The following is a 19642-nucleotide window of genomic DNA, read 5'->3' on the forward strand; positions in this document are numbered from 1 at the left end:
GCCATGTGTTGCTTCCTCTGAGTGTCTGGCTGCAGCAGCCGGTTCAGCCCGTCCTTCCCTCCCTGCTACAGTGCAGATGTCACAGCAGCTGCTCTGCTGTCAGACCTGCATGCAACTCCCTCTATGGAATCTTCATTCAGAGCCTTCTCCAAGGCAGTTATTTTGCCACTGAACAAAAGATAATTATGTTTACTAGACTTATAGTTTGCCCCAAACCACCTTTTCCAGAGCAATGTTATTAGTATGTTATTAAATGGTAAAAGCTGGGTTTGTGTGCCTGGTGCCCCGACTTTGCTACCTGAAGTTTGGGAAGCAAAATCAGAGACAAAACACTGTCAGTTCTTCAAATACAACCACCTCAACAGAGTTTCTTTTCACAGACACTGTTCAAGACTAGATGGCCTAGCGATCTTTTGGTTTGGAAATTACAACTATTATTGGGCTTTGAGAAACGTGGGCAGCCAGAAGCCGTGGGGGAGCCTGGTGTCCGTGAGCTGTGCTGTCAGGGCTTCATTCTGTGCCTCTTGTTCAGCACCTGCAAGCCCAGTGCTAACTTCCCTTTCCAGCGCCAAGGACTGTGCATACTTATTTTAGAGCAGAAATACACAGCTTGCAATGAACTAGCTTTTTCGTTGTCCTGTCCCTCCCTAAACCTTTGGGACAAACTCCCCTCTGCCGCAAACCTCTCCTGCTGAGAGGCCTGTCTGGGGGTGACTCTGTGTGTGCCTAATGAAAAGGTCAAAAGGGGCAAATGCTGTGAACTGTGGCTTCAGCCCTCTTTTGAGTTCTGGCCTTCAGGATGAAAGGCTGCCTCACGGAATACCACCTCCCGACTTGTTCCAGCATCCATCCTTGCGCGTGCTTACTGTGCCCCGTTGAATTTTTTCAGGGTGTCCAGGGTGTTTATCTGTGTAGTGCTCTGCGAGGGGCGGTGCTGCTGATGTCCCCCGGCGTGGGCCGGTGCTGCACCGAGGAACTCGGTCTGCTCTGACCCCAGCAGACCTTAGCGAAATAAGGATTTAAATCTGGGGCTCCCAGTAGGTTAGTGCCCGAACTGTGCATCTTCTCTTCTCCCTTGCTGTGCCTCCAAATCCAGCTTTCACAGCACCGCAGGCGTTTAATTATTCCTTGGTCACTGCTGACCTCAGTAATTGTCTGGAAAACTTCTGAGAGGAAAAACTGTCTTTAAGCCATTTTTAAAAAGTGCTTTCTTCACTTCTCCAAGCCTCAGGGACTTTGCTAGCTCTTCCTTAACAGCCTGTTGGGGGAGATGACAAGTTAGGAGTGTATTTTTGTTGTTTTCACATCAGGGAGATGTGAAATTCTTTTGGCAATGCATTATAAATACACTGGAGTGGTCCTCTGTGCTCAGTAGTGGTGATTTGTGCTATTTGTTCTTAGAGGAATTTCATCCTTAACTTCTCTTTTCTTTGGTAGTAATTGGCTATCAGCTGTACTTAAATATCCCAAAAATCGAGTGGGACAGAGATCCCCAAATAGCTGTGTCATTATTTATGCTGTTAAAAATAGCAGAGTCCTTGTTTAATGTCCGCTAGCTGTACCGAATCATGGGAAGTCATCATGTTCACTGAGGTGCTGACAGGATGAGGGCTCAAGTTTTATTTTGGAAGAACTATTTCTGGTTAAAAAAAAAAAAAAAAGCCCTATATTTGAAAGAGTTTGTGGGGAATAAATGCCATAGTCTCCATTTAGGGCTACTCCATTTGACACGCCTGGTGTGTTCCAGGCTAATCAAAGGCTGTAGATCCCTGTGCCGCTCCTCAGCTCACTGCTCAAGTCTTTCCCTGGTCCTGCGCTGAAGCGAACCTCGACCTGCTCCAGGGCCCCTTGGCGCTTTTGGCAGACTGCAGGAGGGTACGATACTGTTCTCTGATGGCATCTGCATCCTTGCTTTTCACTCTGACAGTGGTGACCCAGGGTGGGTTGGTTGTCACCGGGTCTGTCACCGCATGCCTTAGCGGAGCGGTTCGCCTGGTGGTTGCTCTGCACGAGCCCCTCACACCCTCTGGGTGCTGCTCGCCATGACTGTGCCCGGTCGGGAGCTCGGGTGTTCCCTGCTGGCCAAGGGGAGGGAGAATTTGCGTAGGGAGTGCTCCGTCCCGCCTCGAACAGTTCTCTGTTCCTGGCGAGGTGAGAGATTCTCATACTTGTTCAGTAAATGTGCTGGGCAGCAATGGAAGGTCTGCATCCTCCCCCCAGTTATTGATTTTTATGCAAATGCACAAGTATTGATAACCTCTGTTTTGCATCCGTAATCACAACAGTTATTTCCAGGTACAGGTTATGGGCTTGCTTTTGCCAAATTGTCATCTATACAGTGTAAAATTGAAACCTCCTGATGGAGGCATTTTTGATTAAATGTAGACTAGGACTTTCGAGCTTGCAGACTGGTCATGTGGTTTAGGAAGGATTCTAGTCAGAGCTCCCACCATGGACTGAAGATCTCAGCCTGTGTTTTCAGGCCTGGCAGTGAAGGAGTAGTCTGAATCCCAATTCAGGGTAATCATAGAATCATTTAGGTTGGAAAAGACCTTTAAGATCGAGTCCAACCGTAAACCTAACACTGCCAAGTCCATCATTAAACCATGTCCCTAAGGGCCATGTCTACCTGTCTTTTAAATACCTCTGGGGATGGTGACTCGACCACTTCCCTGGGCAGCCTGTGCCACTGCTTGACAGCCCTTTTGGGGTTAATGTGTCCAAGGAGATGAATTCTCTCATAAACCCAGCAATATGTGAAGCATTAAATATGTACATAACTCTCATTAACCACAAACAATTATATCTGCAACTGAAATGATGATGAGCCCAAAGCAACAGACATTAAGGCAGGAAGTACAGCATGAGCAATACTGGTGTATTGGGTTTGCTTGGCAAGGTTTTGGTAGTGGGGGGCTACAGGGGTGGTCTCTGTGAGAAGCTGCCAGAAGCTTCCCTGTGTCCAACAGAGCCAATGCCAGCCGACTCCAAGATGGACCCGCCGCTGGCCAAGGCCGAGCCCATCAGTGATGGTGGTAGCAACTCTGGGATAACAGATTTAAGAAGAGGGGAAAACTGCTGGGCAACAGCAGCCAGAATACGTGAGAGAAACAACCCTGCAGACACTGAGGTGAGTGAAGGAGGCGGGAGGAGGTGCTCCAGGCGCCAGAGCAGAGATTCCCCTGCAGCTCGTGGTGCAGCCCATGGTGAGGCAGCTGTGCCCTGCACCCAGGGAGCTCCATGGGGGAGCAGTCACCCACCTGCAGCCCGGGGGGACCCCACGCTGGAGCAGGGGGATGTGCCTGAAGGAGGCTGTGACCCCCTGGGAGGCCTGTGCTGGAGCAGGCTCCTGGCAGGAGCTGTGGCCCCGTGGAGAGAGGAGCCCACGCTGGAGCAGGTTTGCTGGCAGCACTTGTGACCCCGTGGGGGACCCACGCTGGAGCAGCCTGTGCCTGAAGGGCTGCAGCCTGTGGGAGGGACCCACGCTGGGGCAGTTTGTGAAGAGCTCCAGCCCCTGGGAAGGACTCATGTTGGAGAAGTTCACAAAGGGCTGTCTCCTGTGGGAGAGACCCCACACTGGAACAGGGGAAGAGTGTGAGGACTCCTCCCGCTGAGGAGGAAGGAGCGGCAGAGACAGCGGGTGATGAACTGACCACAGCCCCCATTGCCCATCCCCCTGTGCTGCTGGGGGGAAGGAGGTACAGAAAGTGGGAGTGAAGTTGAGCCCAGGAAGAAGGGAGGCGTGGGGGGAAGGTGTGTTAAGATTTTGTTTTTATTGTTCACTATCCTGCTCTGATTCGATTGGCAATAATTTCCCTGAGTTGGGTCTGTCAGGTTACCTGTGATGGTAATTGGTGAGTGATCTCTCCCTGTCCTTATCTTGACCCACGAGCCTTTTGTTACACATTCTCTCTCCTGCCCAGATGAGGATGGGAGTGATAGCGTGGCTTGGTGAACACCTGGCATCCAGGCAGGGTCAACCCACCACAGCAACACAGATACAAGGGTTGAATACGTGTATATCTTTATTGAAGAGTTAAATCATTTTATATAGATGTGGATTCTTCAAAGTACCACCACCTTAGTCTATGTTCTCCAGACCCTGAAAAAGAAAAAGTAACAGCTGTATCTGCACCATGCTTGTCACTAACTTACAAGAGGGCATAGCTGAAAATGCAGGTTTTAAACTATGCTTAAGTACCCAAGTCATAATTAAAAAGAGAAAAAAAAGTAAAATGCCCATCCCCACAGGCAGGCCAGCTGCAGGTACCGAGCTTGCTCTGACAGCCCCGGGAGCGACCAGTGGCCACCTCAGGGGCCGTGGGAGCCCCCAGCCCAGAGCTCGGGGATGGGGGGAGCCGCTCATGGCTCCCGGTTCCCCGCAGCGGTACCTGCCCCAGGCCCCGAGCACCTGCCTTGGAGACGTAGTACTTGTTGACACCCGACAGCCGCCTGTCTCTTTCCATCAGGGTCCACTGGTAGGGGTAGCGGGCGACCCTCTTCTCCTGCGGGCCCACACAGCGCTGCCTGTTACGGCCCCGCGGGAAGGGATCCCAGGGGAAGAGATCCCGGGGGGGAAGGGGGGGCCCGGGGAAAGGGGGGGTCCGGGGCCGCGGGCAGGGCCGCCGCGGGTTGGGGTGGGGGTTGGCGGCCCGGTCGCCCCGCCCCGCGCTGACCTTGCCGCCGTTGCACCAGCGGTGCATGTAGAGGGTGCAGAGGCCGGGGATGCTGAGGCAGATGCCCATGACGGCCATACCGGGCAGGATCTCGTACCACATCCCGCCGCTGCCGCGCTGCGCTCACCCACCGCCGCGCCGGGCTCCCTGCGGGCACTCCCGGCCTGCCCCGCGCGCCGTCCCGGCCTGCCCCGCGCCGCCGCCACTACCGAGGCAGGCCCGGGGGCGGGGAGCGACCGCGCTGCTGGGGGCCGCGCCTCGGCAGTGTCGGGGCAGGACACGAGGCGCGGGCCCCGCCCCTGCCCGCCCGGCCCCGGCGGCTGACTCCGCCGTGTGCCGGGATCCGCGGGCCCCGCCGGGCGCCTGCCGGGAGCCGTAGTCCGGCGGGGCCCGGGGCCTGCCGGGAGCCGTAGTCCGGCGGGGCCGCGGCGCGGAGGCTTCGGCCGAGGGCGCGGCTCGTGGCCCTTTAAGGCGCAGTCGCGCGAGAGGCGCGGCGGCCAATGGGCGCGCGGGGGCGCGCGGCGCTGTCCCGCGGCCCGGGATGAAGGAGGACAAGGAAAACGCCAGGCCCAAGGAGCGGCGCGGGCCCGCCGCCGGGCCGGGGGCCCTGCTGGGGACGGGCACCGGGGCCGCGACCGCCGCCGGCACGGACGGCAGGGCCGGCGGCGCCGACCTCGACCGCCTCGAGCGGCCCAAGGACAAGAAGGAGACGCTCAGCAAGGTGGGGCCTGCGCGCCGCTCGGTGGGGGCTCCTCCCACCCGCGGTAACGGGCCTCTCGCGGCGGCGGCTGCAGGGGGAGAGCTGGGGCGGGAGCTGGGGCCGCCCCGGGACGGCGGCGGGGTGGGGGGCGTGCGGCGGCAGCGACTTCTTCCCCGGCGGTGCGGGCCGCCCTGACCGCCGTCGCCGTGCCGCAGGTGGTGATCCGGCGGCTGCCGCCCAGCCTGACGAAGGAGCAGCTGGAGGAGCATCTCCAGCCCCTGCCCGAGCACGACTACTTCGAGTTCTTCGCCAACGACTCCAGGTAGGGCCGCCGCCCCCCCCCGGGCGGCTCCCGAGAGCGGCCGCTGCCGCTGGCACGGTCCCGAGGGGCGGCACCGCCGCCTCGTCAGCCTGGCTCTCTCGGTCCTGTCTTTCTGCAGCTTGTACCCTCACATGTTCTCGAGAGCCTACATCAACTTTAAAAACCAGGAAGACATAGTCCTCTTCAGGGATCGCTTTGACGGCTATGTTTTTGTCGATCACAAAGGCAAGTGAACGGTGCTCGGTGGAATGTTTGTGCCTTCCCCGGTGGGGGTGCAGCGTGCTAGCTGACTTTTAGAGGGATGGGTGTGAGCAGCCTTAACGTGCCGCTTCCGATTTGTCTGGTTTTAGTGCCTTGAATAAGTCTCAGGCGGTATTTCAGAGAGCAAAGAAAACGTGCTTTGTGGAAACTAATCTAAATTGATTTTGCATATTTCTAAATTAATTTTGTTTAAAACCCAGTTAAGTGTAGACCGCAGTACTAGCGGTATCAATATAAAGCCAGTTACTGTGTTACTGAGGTTAATACTTGTATTGTCATACCTGAGTATAAAGTCTGAAAACTGAAAGTGGGTAGGTGGTGTCGCTGTTCAAACTAAATGAAGCTAAGGTTACTGATGCCACCCTCTGCTGCTCCCCTCGCTTGTTTTGTACACTTCAGTGTGACTTTTTTTTTGTCAGTTTTTAATTCAGCTTATTACTTGTTCCAGTTTACAACTGAGTGATCCATCTTGATTCAGTAAGAGGAACAGCTTGTTCCTTGCAGTTTAAGTTGTGAAAGTGACTGCTCTCTGGAGACATTAATCTGTAGGAAGCAAATATTTTGTTTAATTCATTGGTTAAACATCCAAGTATGTAGTCACTGCTTATCTGTTTTCTAAATACACCTTAGGTATTCAATACATCTCATGTTTTTAAATTTTGCATTTCAAAACTGTTTGCATTGGGTAGCACTAAAAGTTGTTAGTCTCTCATTGATAGATGTGTAATTTAGCAAAAGCTTTAACAAGAGTCTTCCTGTAGGTTTCAGTAGGCTAAGGATTTCACCTTGAACTTTGTTTCAGGTACATGTGTCTTACATTTCATCCAGCCAGGTGTTCTTTGTGACATAAAGCTCTGTCCACAAGATTCTTCCTTATTTCAGAGGGTTGCATGACAAGGTTCTAATAACACCTAGATCTTTTAAATAAGCCAATTTGCAGTGTAACAGCATGCTGTATTTGTCATACCCAACAGCAGTATTGGATTTATGCAGCCATAAATGTGGCATTCTTGTCGGAAGATAAAGCCTGCTGTAACATGTTGCATTCTATTGTGTTTTGCCAAAAATTGAGACTTGCCTCCATTGCATTAACTTAAAATATTCTCTTCTTCTTGCACAGGGAATGCGTAGTCTGTAGGATGAGGATATTATGTGGTGCAGTGTAGCTGAGGTGTCTGAACTGACAGTTATGGGCAGTCTTAGATCTAGTGTTTCTGTTTTGTTGTGAATCTGAATTTGCATCATGAGAGTGTTTAGTTCATGAATTCTGCTGTCTCTAAAATGTTTTTTTAATTAAATGGCTTTCAAAATACAAGATTTTTTTGTGCTGTCCAAGTAGTCTCTCTAGTATTGCATATTTTGCATGAGGCTTATCTTCCTGCTTTAGATATGGATGATATACTCTACTTTATATCTGTTCCATCTCTGTTTTAATGTATTTTTCCTTCTCCTCTTAACAGGTCAGGAATATGCTGCCATAGTTGAATTTGCGCCTTTCCAAAAAGCTGCAAAAAAGAAGAGTAAGAAAAAGGATGCCAAAACTGGAACTATTGAAGATGGTATAACAGCTAGCTAGCTTGTTTTGCATGCGTAGACTTGAAAGTTCTAGCAGCAATTTGAATGTAGTATTTTTACTGTGACACTGTAGTTTACCAATAGAATGTTTGCTTAATTGTATGTGAAGCTTATCGGTGCTGCTTTATCACCTGCAAATCTGTTAAATGTGATTGTCCTAGACAAACATAATGCAGCAGCTCATTTGAGAGCTGCCAATCTTTGAAAAGGTGATACATAAACAACACAATTTATGCAAATCTAACCCAGATTTCTAGCAGTGTGCAGTGCAAATTCTTTTCAAGCTACAGTATATCTTTTTTTTCCTTTTTTTAATTTTTTTTTCCCCCTTTCCCTTCCTCTATAGATCCAGAGTACAAGAAGTTTTTGGAAAGTTACAGTGCAGATGATGAAAAATTAACTTCCACTCCAGAAACTTTGTTGGAGGAAATAGAGGCGAGAAACAAAGAGCTAATAGGTATGGAAATCTATGTACTTTAGTCACATTTTCCTAGAGCACAAAGAAATGTATGTGGTGTAATTTGAAGCTGTGATTTGTCAACCTTGAGGAGATGGAATTCTTTTGTGTGCTTGCTTGGTATTTGTTAAACCTTTAGGCTAATATTATTCAGTGTATTTTATTTTGTTCCCATGCTCTAAATTCTTCTCTAGATTTAAGTTTTATATGATAACCTTCCTTCCTGTTTTAAGCTGCTAGTCAGATGTTTGTTAGCCAGACTAGGCCATGGAGTGGCTGCATTTCATTGAGACGCAGTGATGTTTAATGCAAAATGCTGTGAACAGTGGTGTTCCATGCAGGCACAAGTTAAGAGATACTGTGGTTGGGTAAAGTGCCGCCAAAATGACCAGAATGCTCTTTTTAAGCATGTTACGGGTATCTCTTTCAAAGCGAGAGAATCTGGGAAAAGCCTAGTGCAGACTGTATATCCCTTTACATATAAGAAGTTTATAGAACCCTAATAGTTGCCACTGTTCAGGGATAGGATTGGAATACTTCACTGCTGTATCACCGTGCATGAGAGGAAATAGGCTGGATAATCCCAAAGGCTTCTTCATTTCATATAGGGTTTTGTTGTAGGTATTGCAGTATTGAATAAGGCAAATTGTTTACATTTGTTTTATATATTCTCTAGCTAAAAAGACTACTCCTTTATTGAACTTCTTGAAAAATAAACAGGTAAGACTTGTCTCCAGAATCTTCTTGTTGCTTGCAAGTACAATTTGCTCATTTAAATCATGGGTGTGTATGTTGTGATGTATATATTGATATGTTTCCGCCCTTCCTTTTGAAGAAGCTGCTTTTGACCCAGTTTCCTTGTGAACATCTGGTTCATGTATTTTAAACTACTAGAACGCTGGCCTTGGTGGGAACGGTGCTGCTTTGTGAGCATTGTGGTCACAGCTGAACGTCTCTTGTGGCACTGCCAAACCACATTCCATTTTAATGCTTTCATTTTTAAATGCAGTTATGGCTGAAGTCCTTGTAGATCATCTTTCTCCTAGCACATAATCTCATTTTAACTTTTAGCGATGGAGAAAATCACAGGCAGGGCAGATTTAGTTAAAATCAGAATGATAAAGGCTGAGGCTAGTTTTGTGGTTCTTTTTTTTTTTAAGTCAGTACAAATCAAGGTTTATGAGTGAGAAAAAAATATGCTGCTGTAACATGTTCAGGTTCACAACAGAACAATAGAGACAACAGGACTTGTTTTATAGTAGGGGCAGTTTTGAGGCGAGTTATTTGATGATGAAATACTTATCACTTTGTGGCAGTGTATCTTGTTAGGCTTAAAGAGATGTTTTCTAGTGTGGAATTACACTGTTTCTCTTTGCTTTCAACACAGAGACTGAGAGAAGAAAAAAGAGAGGAGAGGAGGAGGAGAGAATTGGAAAGAAAAAGACAAAGAGAAGAAGAAAGAAGAAAATGGAAAGAGGAGGAGAGAAGGAAGAGAAAAGAAGCAGAAAAACTGAAGAAAGTAGACAGATGCCCAGAAAAAGAAAGAGACAGATCAAAAGAAGAACCAAAGATTAAGGTCTAGAACAGTTCTTTATTATAAACTGTTACATTCCCTTTCCCCTGTTATCTGTATATCAGTCTCTCCAAATGTGCTTTGAGTATTGTGTGAAGAATCACATGAGTTTGGTGTTAGTAAATTACCAGTTTTTTGTAATATTCAGTATTAGGCATTGTGAAGGTTTACATGCTGTAATGCTTCATAGTAATATTTAAAGCTTTTGTCATGTGACTGTTGTACATGCTGTGGTAAAGAGAACTGTGAATTTACTATGGAATGGAGACTATTTTTAAGCTTTCTAAAATGGCCTGTTTTAGGAGAAAAATCCTAGTCTGCTGCGTGGATTATGCTTACTCATACACTCCAGCTTTTAGAAATATTACAATTTGCAGTAATATTACTTTAATGTTTGTTTCTTACTGGACTGTGGTTCCTTTGATGCAGTTTCGGTGTTGTGCCAGACAATATGTATTAGAGTGAGCTTTTTAGTTGAGACTTCTGTTTTCTTTGTAGCTACTTAAGAAGCCTGAAAAAGATGAAAAAGACTTGGAGAAAAAAGAAAAGTCCAAGAAACTGGAAAAAGAGACTCTGAGGGAGGAAAAAAATGCGAGTAGTGCATCTGCCAAACGATCTGATGGGGAGACAAAAGAAGAGAAGGCAAAAAAGTATTCTAGTACTTGCTATAAATATATATATGTATATATAACTTGTTTCCTGATCATACTGAGGTTTAGGCCGCTCTGCTCTGCCATGACCATGTTTTGAAATTCCTTTCAAATTATGTTTCTGATATAAAGCATGGGATGTGTTCTTTGTGGCAGCGCGCATCCCTGTGATTACAGAAAGCCATGTGAATTACCTGACAGTTCTTCACTAGTGGACAAATTTTAATATCTTTGCAACTCACTGTAGGAACTCCGCAAAAGAAGCCTGGGTGTAGGGGACTTGCAGCAGGCTGTGAGCACTGTCCTTGCAATGAGAGAATTCCAGCCATGGCAAGAGGAGAGGTGTACTCCAGTTAGTCCCTCTAAGTCTTGTAAAAGGTCAAAGTGGAAAGTGCAGTTCTCAACAGCTCTGTGATCTGTTCAAGGTTCAGTTCTGCCATGTGAGAAATAGCAATAAGACAGGGAAATTCAGGTGTTTGCCAAAGCCAGAGGAGTCTCAGCCAGCTATGTCAACAGAAGGCTAGGAAATGCTAGTAGTCAGTGTCATCTCTGGTTCTCGTGCATGACTCAGGTTATTACAGCTTCCCAAAAGCTCCCTAGAACCTACCAGTGTGTCGTCTTCGTATTGCAAATTTACACCAGTGTTACATTGATCTCCCAGCTCTGTTTGATGAATCTTTTGAGCTTAATTTTCAGTTTTGTTTTCATACAGATCAGAAGATGAGTGTGTAAAGGACTACAGGGACCGAGATAGAGATTTTGAAAGAGACAGAGAATATGAGAGAGCACAGAGGGAGAAACAGAGACGCCAAGAAGAGGAGCGTCGGAGGCAGAGCGAGCGCTTTGAGAAGCTTTTTAGAAGAAGAGAGGAAGAGGTGAAAAAGGAGAGAGACTTAATCAGAGAAAAGGGAAAGAAAAGTGATCTTACAGACTTTACCAGCAGCATGGACAAATCTGAGAAAGTAACCAAAGACGATAAAAAAGAGGATACAATTAAGAGGGATCGTATCAGAAACAAGGTGCTGGATTTCTTTAAATTCATGTGTTGATTCATAGGGACCAGTTTGTGGGTTTTAGGATAAAAGCACTTCAGGGGAAGAACCATGTGGTTTCTCTGTTGAAACTTCTCCCTATTCTGGTAACAAACTCCGCCATTGCTATAGAGTTTGCCCATTTGTCCAATAAACTTTGCTAAACTGTTCGTGATATTTCTTGTCACTGTTCAGAAATTAAGCCAAGATACCATAGGCTAAATTATAAAGGTGCTGATCCCTTTTCATTTGTTGATTTATGCGATAGACTGGATCTTTTAAGGTGTTGGTAGAGCATCAGCAATCTACCTGTGTCTCTGCTGATGCTGTACGTGCCTGAAAATACATCTCAAAGTAGGAGTGTGATTGAACAGGTTCCTCTAAAACAGGGACAAGACTGCTACATGCAGAATATGGCAGAAAGTCTCCTGTGGACTCAAGAAAACATGTCTTGAGTTTAGTTTTATATACTCTGCAAATCTGTTTTGCAGCATCACTATGTGAGCTTTTCATGTCACTTAAGGCATTGGGTACAGATGAAACTGATGGTTTTGAAGAAGTTCTGACGTTTGCCTCTGTTCTGAGAGAGGGTGAGCTGAACTTGTCTCAAAAAGAAACTCTTTACAAATAACCTCAACTATGTGCACTGTTCTTTGTGGCTTGAACAGGGATGTTGCCTTACACCAGACAACCTTGATTTGAGACAGTTGAAGTTACATTGCCACCACAGTGGAATAGTTTAACTTGGAACACCTTGAAAAGTTTGAATTTGAGCCATTTCTAGTATCATTGATGCCATAATAACCGTGATAGCATGGGGCTGTGAAAGAGTCTAAATAGTTTTGATTTATTTCAGGATCGTCCAGCTATGCAGCTGTACCAGCCAGGAGCCCGAAGCCGAAGCAGATTGTGTCAGTATGAAGACAGTGCTGTGAAGCCCGCAGATCAGGTTGCGGATAAGAAACAAGAGCGTGAGATCAGTAATACGAAGGAAGAGGAGTGACTAGCATGCAAGCCTTATGTGTTCTGACTGTCTGTGCAGCCAAAGAGCATGTACTACGCAATCCAGAAGTGCCTTCGAAGCAAAGAAGGAACAAGGGAAGAAAAGGGGGCATTGTGCTGTTGGATGTTTCTGGTTAAAGAACCTCAGTTGTAGATTTGGAATTTGAAATGTGTTCTCATTGTATTTTCAGTTATTTGAATTTATTTTCCCAGCATCTAACTACAACAGAGAAGAGAATCTTTGCAAAGTAGAGAGACTTTATGGCCTTAAGTATGATAATAAATGAGTCATGTGGTCAGGAGGAGACGACACCTGGATCTGAAGCCAGAGCTTTACCGTAGAGCGATCGGAGCTGCTGTTTGATGCACTTAAGCAGAGCAAGCTTGAAGTTGCCTGGAGTTATCATAGGTGTTGCTGTGTTGTGTGGTGCTCCTGCCTGAGGCAGCGATAGCTAAATTACGTCAGTGTAGCACTGAGACAGGTACGCAGGCTGGGGCTGTTGAGGTACCAGTGAACAGGAGCCGTCTGGCACGTAAAGAGGAGAACACCTGGCATTGCAGGAACGATGGTGGGGAGGGAGAGACCTTCCTCTTGAGTGGTTCTCTGGATAAAGTAACTAAGTTGGAGTGTATGAATAAGCTGGCTTAATATTGGAATACTTCTTGACAAATTCTCATGTAAAGTCTACCTACACTGAAATGCTTATTTTCGGTCACGTGTAGCTGGTTTGAGCATCCTGTTCTTTTCCAGCATTCTCCCTTCTTTAGAGTGAAACGTTTCTGAACTCCTGCCCTCGGTACTGCTTCATCTTCCCTCATAACTTGAAGTATTGTTTTACAGCCCAGAAAGAGACTTCACCAGTAGCAGCTCCTCCTAAGCTAGCGAATTTTAGCCATAGCTATTTTGTACTAAACCCAATAAACTCGCAGAAACTCGTGGTGCCGCCGCCGTCCCTCACTGAGCTGCGTCTGCCCCGGGGCGGGCCCGCCGCGCCACCAGGGGGCGCTGTGGCCCCGGAGCCCGCGCCGCCGCCGCCGCCTCTCTCGCCGCTTCCCCCCGCCCCTTCCGCCTCGTCCGCCGCCGCCATCGCCGGGACGCCGGGCAGCTCCGCGCCATGGTGAGACCATCGGCCGCCATCCGCCGCCCTGCCGCGACGCCCCGAGCCCTCTCGCCGCCGCCGGCTGGCTGGGGATTCCCGGCAGGCAGGCCGCGCGGGAGGGCCCCGGGTGCAGCTTTCCCGGCCCCGGCTCGCCGAGGCTTTGCGGCCCAGCGGCCGCCTCACGGCGCGGGGCGGCGGGGCCGGTGCCTTGCTCGGCGGGGCCTCCCGCCCGCTGCGAGCCGGGGGCTGTGCGGGCCTGCCGTGCGGGACTAACGGCTGCTCTCTCTTCCAGTCGTCTCACAAGACGTTCAAGATCAAACGCTTCCTTGCTAAGAAGCAGAAGCAGAACCGGCCAATCCCGCAATGGATTCGCATGAAAACGGGCAATAAGATCAGGTAATGAGATCGGCTGTTGCTTTCTGAGGAACTGCAGCACCCCATCGGGCTGCCAGTGCGGTGTGGACTGGAGTCAGAAGCTGATTCTGTAAAAGCATTTATGCAAGCAGAAGTGCAGTTCTGTGGCCGTGAGGACTGTACAGGCATCCTGCTGCAGATACGGAACTCCAGCGGACCCTGTCAGCCCGCTGGGTCTGCTTGAGGCGGTGTGGGGCTGCCACGCCATTTCCTTCCCTGGCAGTGCGGTTCGTTCCAGTGCTGTTAGGTGATGGCACGTTGGATTATATTCCGGAATTTTTACCCTAGTAACCTCTCTGCTTTGACGTTCCCCTTCCCAACACCTTTCCCCTCTCACAGCTGTCCCTCTGGGTTCCTGCATTTTTAAGGAACAGCACCTTACTGAGCGGGGGTGTTCCGAGAGAAAGAAGATCGTGCATAAGGGAGCAAAGGGCCTGTTGGGTCTATGGGAGATAAAATGGATAGTATAAGATCCTGGGCACGTGACTGCAGAATTAATTTGCAACGGTTCCTTTTCCTTTGCCTGTAGTGTTTATTTTCAAGCATTGTATCTAGGAAAATACAATGAGAATACCGCAGAATACTAGGTAAATGTGAGGCCTGCACAAGATGGCGCATATCTGAGCCCTCTGATTTCAAAGCTTCAACCAGTACAGTTCAGTCACTCGTGCTGTGCAGCTCGCTTTTTATCTCATACGCCCCTCTCTAGACTTTTTAAGGGAATAGGATTCTTGCTCCCAGATCACTTTTTGTCCTAAGTAGTGAGGAAAGTGACTGTAGCAGTTGCTGGCTCAGGCAGTGAAACGGCACAGAATTGCCAGGTGCTGTTCCTGTTACTTCTGACTTGTTTCTGTCTAGGAAAAAATGATGTTGTGCACCCCAGACTGTGCTCCTGTCTTCCAGATACTGACTTATAAAGGAGTTTTGTTTTAGCTAAATTGCAGTACTTTGGAATACTTTATCATGGGGCAAAATCCTGAATTTCTGTCTTGTGGCGCTTCAGTACATCGGTCATTAGTTTTATCCAAACTGTGTGCTAAAGCAGGCTGCAATTGCAGTGCTTCATTCTGTGGGAGCACTGCCATTTTCCTGCTGAGAGTAACCCTGTTAATGCTGTCTTCGGTTTTGCCTATATGGTGGTGAAACCGTTTGTTCTTAACATGTACAAGTACATACTCATAAATGAATATACTCTCCTGGAAGAGGGCTTTTCCATACACTGCTTTCATATTTTGAACAAAAATGATACTTTTTGTGTTAGGCTACGAACTACATTCAAGAGGTAGTTTTCATTCTCATTGGACAATCAATGCAAGAGCACAGGTCTTGTCTCCAAAAGAGGAGGTAGGATATTCACACGGCAGTGCCCATGCATCTCTGCAGGCATCTTGATCTCTCTGAAGTTTAGGTTCTGTTGCAGTAATGTGCTACTTGGTTAGTGAATTAAGAAAGTAAGCAGAGATGGAAATTTTTAAAAATAAGTACACAGCTGATTATTGTTGGCAGCTTGCCACCATAGCACATAGGAAAGATTTCAGTCCTTTACTGTTGAGCTAATTCAAGGTGGTTTCAGTCCACTTTTCATCCTCAAATGTGTATGTGTGCTTTGCTAATTTACACTGCTTCTGTCTTAGGTACAACTCCAAAAGGAGACACTGGAGAAGGACCAAACTGGGCTTGTAAGAGAGACTGTCTCCTGGGAACTCTAATTAAACACTTGTCTTTCTGCATCAGATTGGTACACCCCACATGCTGTTCGGCGATCCCCAAATGATTCCTTGTGTAGTGTTGGACTGCAATCCCCAGTGTTTGGGGTTTTTCTATAAGCTAGTCTGGGTTATTGATGTTAACTGGGAAAATCTTGAAGTAATTTGCATCTGAAACATGAAGACTGTGTTCTATTAGTGTTCTTTCTTTCAGGCATTTTCATGAGTATTGCCAGTGTACAGGCTTACTAATAAATACAAACCTGAATGACTTGGTTGAAATTATTTCGTGTATATATATGGTAGAATAGTAACAGAATGAAAAGTAACAATACTGTGAATATAATCTCACTTAGTGTGAGAAACCTTGTTGGCTCTTTTCAGATAGAGTAGGCTGTGTCTTCCTTTTCACTTACTGTAAACCTCTGAGAGCAAAGTGTAACAGTTTTTTAAAGAAAAGGGGTAAAAATCAGAACTGATTTTAGAGGAGGTAATTTGAAGAAATTTTTTTATCAGACAAATAAATAGTTAAAGTCTTTTAGAGGTAGGTTTGAAAAAGCCAGACTTCACTTTGATCCATAGTCTACCATGGCTACACTAGCTGGAGCATCAGCCTCTTATTACTTAACCTCAGGGAAGACTCTAGAATATAGTTCTGGTAGATTTGTGAAATGTTACTAAGAAAAGTCAGCAGCATTGTCAGAATGTGCGAAAGATGTGTCTGTGTAGCTGCTGGGGGCGTTTCATGGGGCTGGAGAGCAAAGCACACTGAAAATACTCTGGGGTTAGGTGGCTTCCTGTTCAGGGTGTGCTGTGGTAGGTGAGGGGGATCCAAACTAAAAACCTCTTGCTAAACCAAGTCAGTCTCCAGTTACCACCCTCTCTTACATTATGCTTACACGTTGGATGCATCTGTGTTCCCTATGGCTGGCTCCTGTCACAGCTGCAGGTTCTCTATTCCACCGTTAGCTCCCACATGGCCCTTTTGACCATCCAGGGTAGACCACGTAGTACAGTGTAGCTAGGCCTGTGCGTCAGTCAGATCGCTTTTTTTTTTTTTATTAGTGGAAGAGCATGTCCCAACTGAAGTGTTGAACAGTGCAAATGACGGCGCTGTTGTACTGGGCAAGTGCTGATACATGAAGCTGAGAATAATCAGTGATACTTGAATACCAAGACTAACTGTCCTGCACCTGAGCAGCTGGCGAGGCTGCCCCTGGACACCCACCTGAGTCAGCTGTGGGTGGCTCCTTGTGAACCTCCCGCCTTTGGTAGCCGAGGATGGCGGCTTCTTGCCCCGTGCGCGTCTGGCCCCTGCAGCACCGGGAGCTGCTCTTGGGTAGGATGTGGGGCAGCGCAGCCCTTTGGAGCCTGGGGTGAAGATCCTGGCAAGGAGTGGGTGCGATGGAGTAATCAGATGAAAGTTTCACTTTAGGAGGTAGGAAAGGAGAAGGGAAGAATACAGCAAGGCACTGGATCTCCTGCAAAAGGCGATACTCCTATAGACTGTAGTACATAATGTCTGCATGTTCCCTAGAGTAACAATCTTCTGAGTTTTGTTTGGAGCTCTGTGTTGGCTTCGTCAAGTTGATGCCAGCCATGGGTGCAGCTTAATTTAAAACATCCTCAGCAGAAGGGTAGTAACTCAAGATGTTGCTCAAAGGAAGAGTTAGCAGCTATTTAAAAAGGGAGAGAGGAAAGAAGGGATTAAACCCCTCAGAGCAGTCAGCAGTCCAGCTCCCCGATGCTGGCACTCTCCACTGGGGCCTGTGAAACATCACCTTTTCACTGCAGGGAAGGGGAGGAGGAGGCTGTGGCTCAGCACCGCGTCCTGCGTGGCTGCTGCTCCTTTCCTTTCTGCAGTGCAGACCTGGGGTAGGTGCTCTCATCACCGGAAAACGCTGAAGGTGTGAGCCTGTTCTCAGACGTGGCTACGGCAAAGCCCATCCTGACGCCAAGGGCTGTGAAGTGCTCTGGTGCTGTTTCCTGGGTTCAGCCTGCTGTGGTGGCTCAGGTCCTGGGTGGCAGCTTCCTGAGGAAGCTTCAGGCTGCCACACCTTCTGTGTTGCTTTTCATGTTGAAGGTAAATACATTTATCTCCTTCCTGTTAAAATTTGTAGTAAATAATGCTGAGCAGCAGCATATGCCAAGTGTGTGTAAATGCATAACTGTATTGGGTTTGCCTGGCAAGGTTTTGGTAGTGGAGGGCTACAGGGGTGGTCTCTGTGAGAAGCTGCCAGAAGCTTCCCTGTGTCCAACAGAGCCAATGCCAGCCGGCTCCAAGATGGACCTGGCGTTGGCCAAGGCCGAGCCCATCAGTGATGGTGGTACCAACTCTGGGATGACATATTTAAGAAGGGGAAAAACTGCTGGGCAACAGCAGCTGGGAGAGAAGAGAAAAAACCCTGCAGAGCCCAAGTGAGTGAAGGAGGTGGGGAGGAGGTGCTCCAGGCGCCAGAGCAGAGGTTCCCCTGCAGCCCGTGGTGCAGCCCATGGTGAGGCAGCTGTGCCCTGCACCCAGGGAGCTCCATGGGGGAGCAGACACCCACCTGCAGCCCAGGGGGACCCCACGCTGGAGCAGGGGGATGTACACAAAGGGGGCAGCCTTGCTAGAGGTTTCTGTGAGCACAGGAGAGCAAGGCTGGGATTTTTACCAACTTCAGAGGTATCTTCGAGTTTCTTTTCCTGTCTGGTAAGAGTCTAGTTTCTACTTCGTTATCGGGGGGAAGCAGTAAGTTGCTGCAACAGGAACACAGCAAACAGCATTGCCAAAGATGTTCAACAGACGCCCACACGCTGCAAACACTTTTACCCCCATGTTTTTTAAATCTCTTCTGTGCTCTTCTCTTTGAAGCAAGTGCTTAGGAAATAGCAGCACTGCTGAGGATCGAAGATCAGCCCTGGAGCCCTGTGAAACGCCCCCCCGCCTCTCCCCATCACCACTGCTGGCAGGCAAAGCGGCTCGCAGAGTTCCTCTAATTGTGTCTATGAGGACCTGGCTGAGGAGGAAAAAAGTAATTTTATGAACTTGAGAATGGAAGGAGACAGTTTTCTCCATGGGATTTGTGGGAAAGCTTTCCTGAGCAATATATTGAACTATTTATTACTATTTATTAGATAGTCTCCCTATTACTATCATTACTGTGCTATTTTTATTAGATGGAAGCAGCATCTACCAAGGAGCTGCTTTAGAAAATAACCCCTTGTATTATTTTTTCCCTATTTGACTGAATCTGCTTTTCAAATTGGACATTAAGAGATAGCACGAAATAAATTTAGAACAAATTAAAATTGGGTTAAAATCAATCTTCCGCAGAACCTTAACCAACACAAATACCTCTGAGTTTGAATGATTTCTGTTGTTCCTGTGGCAGCTGTCTTTGCCCTCTCCTCCCCTGTGAGAGTTGCAGGGGGGATCAGATATCTCTGCAGAGCTGGGCTAACACACGATAACTGAGACAGAAACATTAAAGAAAAAAATTAAATAATTTGCATATTCTAGTCCATTAATTTTGGTGGATATGCTTTTGTTTTCCGAGAAGCATAGTGAGAGCTGACTGTATATTTGAGGAATATTTTTTAAACGTGTTTGTATTTCCAAACCAACTGGCCCTCTGTAGGTATGAAAATAAATGGCGCAAGACAGAGGGGTGGGTCACTGGCATTGGCGTGGTGTTTGGGGCAGACACGGCGTACAGCAGCAGAAAGGGTACTGCGATTTGAAGATCCTTTTTTTTGCTCTGTGGAGAGGAACCCTTGCAGGGCAGGCAAGGCAGGGGGTGGCGTTGATGAGTATGTTGTAACACCACCCAGAGAAGCAGGGTCTTGCTCCTTCTGAAGTGCCTGCCTAATTTGCCTCAGAGTAGAACACAGCTTCAAACCCACGACCAAAAGATGGGGGGAAAAGCAACCTTTAGGGGGTTTTGGTTAGCCGTCAAGGGGAGGCAAGTACAAAAAAATCATTTAGTCATAAAGGGTAGCATTTGCCAGTTAAATTTCACTTTCAAATGGAACATTGAAGTCCATGTTTCCTGGTGGAGCATGACTAAGCTGCAGGTACAAATGCCAAGGAAACAGCTCCTTCAAGGAAACTCTAATTCCACTGTTTACTCTACACCTTACCAGATGAGGATGTAAGAGCAGTCCCCACACCCTCTCCCCGACAGCATGCTGCT

At 47.8% G+C, this 19642-nt stretch overlaps 3 protein-coding genes, 1 long non-coding RNA gene and 1 other non-coding gene across 6 annotated transcripts; 4 read left to right on the top strand and 1 right to left on the bottom strand.

The window, feature by feature from the left end:
• The first annotated feature begins 2991 nt into the window (after positions 1 to 2991).
• LOC141949473 (uncharacterized) lies at positions 2992 to 4082 on the top strand. Its single transcript, XR_012630784.1, has 2 exons — positions 2992 to 3130; positions 3233 to 4082. It is a non-coding gene; the product is annotated as an uncharacterized LOC141949473 (long non-coding RNA).
• Positions 4008 to 4994, bottom strand: NDUFA1 (NADH:ubiquinone oxidoreductase subunit A1). Its single transcript, XM_074883122.1, has 3 exons — positions 4677 to 4994; positions 4416 to 4505; positions 4008 to 4102 (listed from the first exon to the last, which is right to left on the bottom strand). Exons 1-3 carry the CDS (start codon positions 4776 to 4778, stop codon positions 4082 to 4084), a joined length of 213 nt encoding a protein of 70 aa, XP_074739223.1. The 5' UTR covers positions 4779 to 4994; the 3' UTR covers positions 4008 to 4081.
• Positions 4995 to 5150: 156 nt separating this feature from the next.
• Positions 5151 to 13183, top strand: UPF3B (UPF3B regulator of nonsense mediated mRNA decay). 2 transcript variants are annotated; one of them, XM_074883119.1, is made up of 10 exons: positions 5158 to 5397; positions 5592 to 5698; positions 5817 to 5923; positions 7420 to 7518; positions 7881 to 7991; positions 8668 to 8711; positions 9379 to 9567; positions 10063 to 10214; positions 10927 to 11233; positions 12102 to 13183. In XM_074883119.1, exons 1-10 carry the CDS (start codon positions 5218 to 5220, stop codon positions 12246 to 12248), a joined length of 1443 nt encoding a protein of 480 aa, XP_074739220.1. In that variant the 5' UTR covers positions 5158 to 5217; the 3' UTR covers positions 12249 to 13183. The 2 variants fall into 2 exon arrangements, with proteins under 2 accessions (XP_074739221.1, XP_074739220.1); XM_074883120.1 differs by lacking the exon at positions 12102 to 13183 and having other exon boundaries at positions 5151 to 5397; positions 10911 to 11090.
• A 48-nt stretch (positions 13184 to 13231) lies between these two features.
• On the top strand, positions 13232 to 15738 carry RPL39 (ribosomal protein L39). The gene is made up of 3 exons (XM_074883123.1): positions 13232 to 13365; positions 13640 to 13743; positions 15396 to 15738. Exons 1-3 carry the CDS (start codon positions 13363 to 13365, stop codon positions 15442 to 15444), a joined length of 156 nt encoding a protein of 51 aa, XP_074739224.1. The 5' UTR covers positions 13232 to 13362; the 3' UTR covers positions 15445 to 15738.
• Positions 14800 to 14931, top strand: LOC141949514 (small nucleolar RNA SNORA69). Its single transcript, XR_012630795.1, has one exon. It is a non-coding gene; the product is annotated as a small nucleolar RNA SNORA69 (small nucleolar RNA).
• Positions 15739 to 19642: the final 3904 nt, after the last annotated feature.

This window comes from Strix uralensis, chromosome 13, assembly GCF_047716275.1.
Source record: "Strix uralensis isolate ZFMK-TIS-50842 chromosome 13, bStrUra1, whole genome shotgun sequence".
Lineage (NCBI taxonomy): Eukaryota > Metazoa > Chordata > Aves > Strigiformes > Strigidae > Strix > Strix uralensis.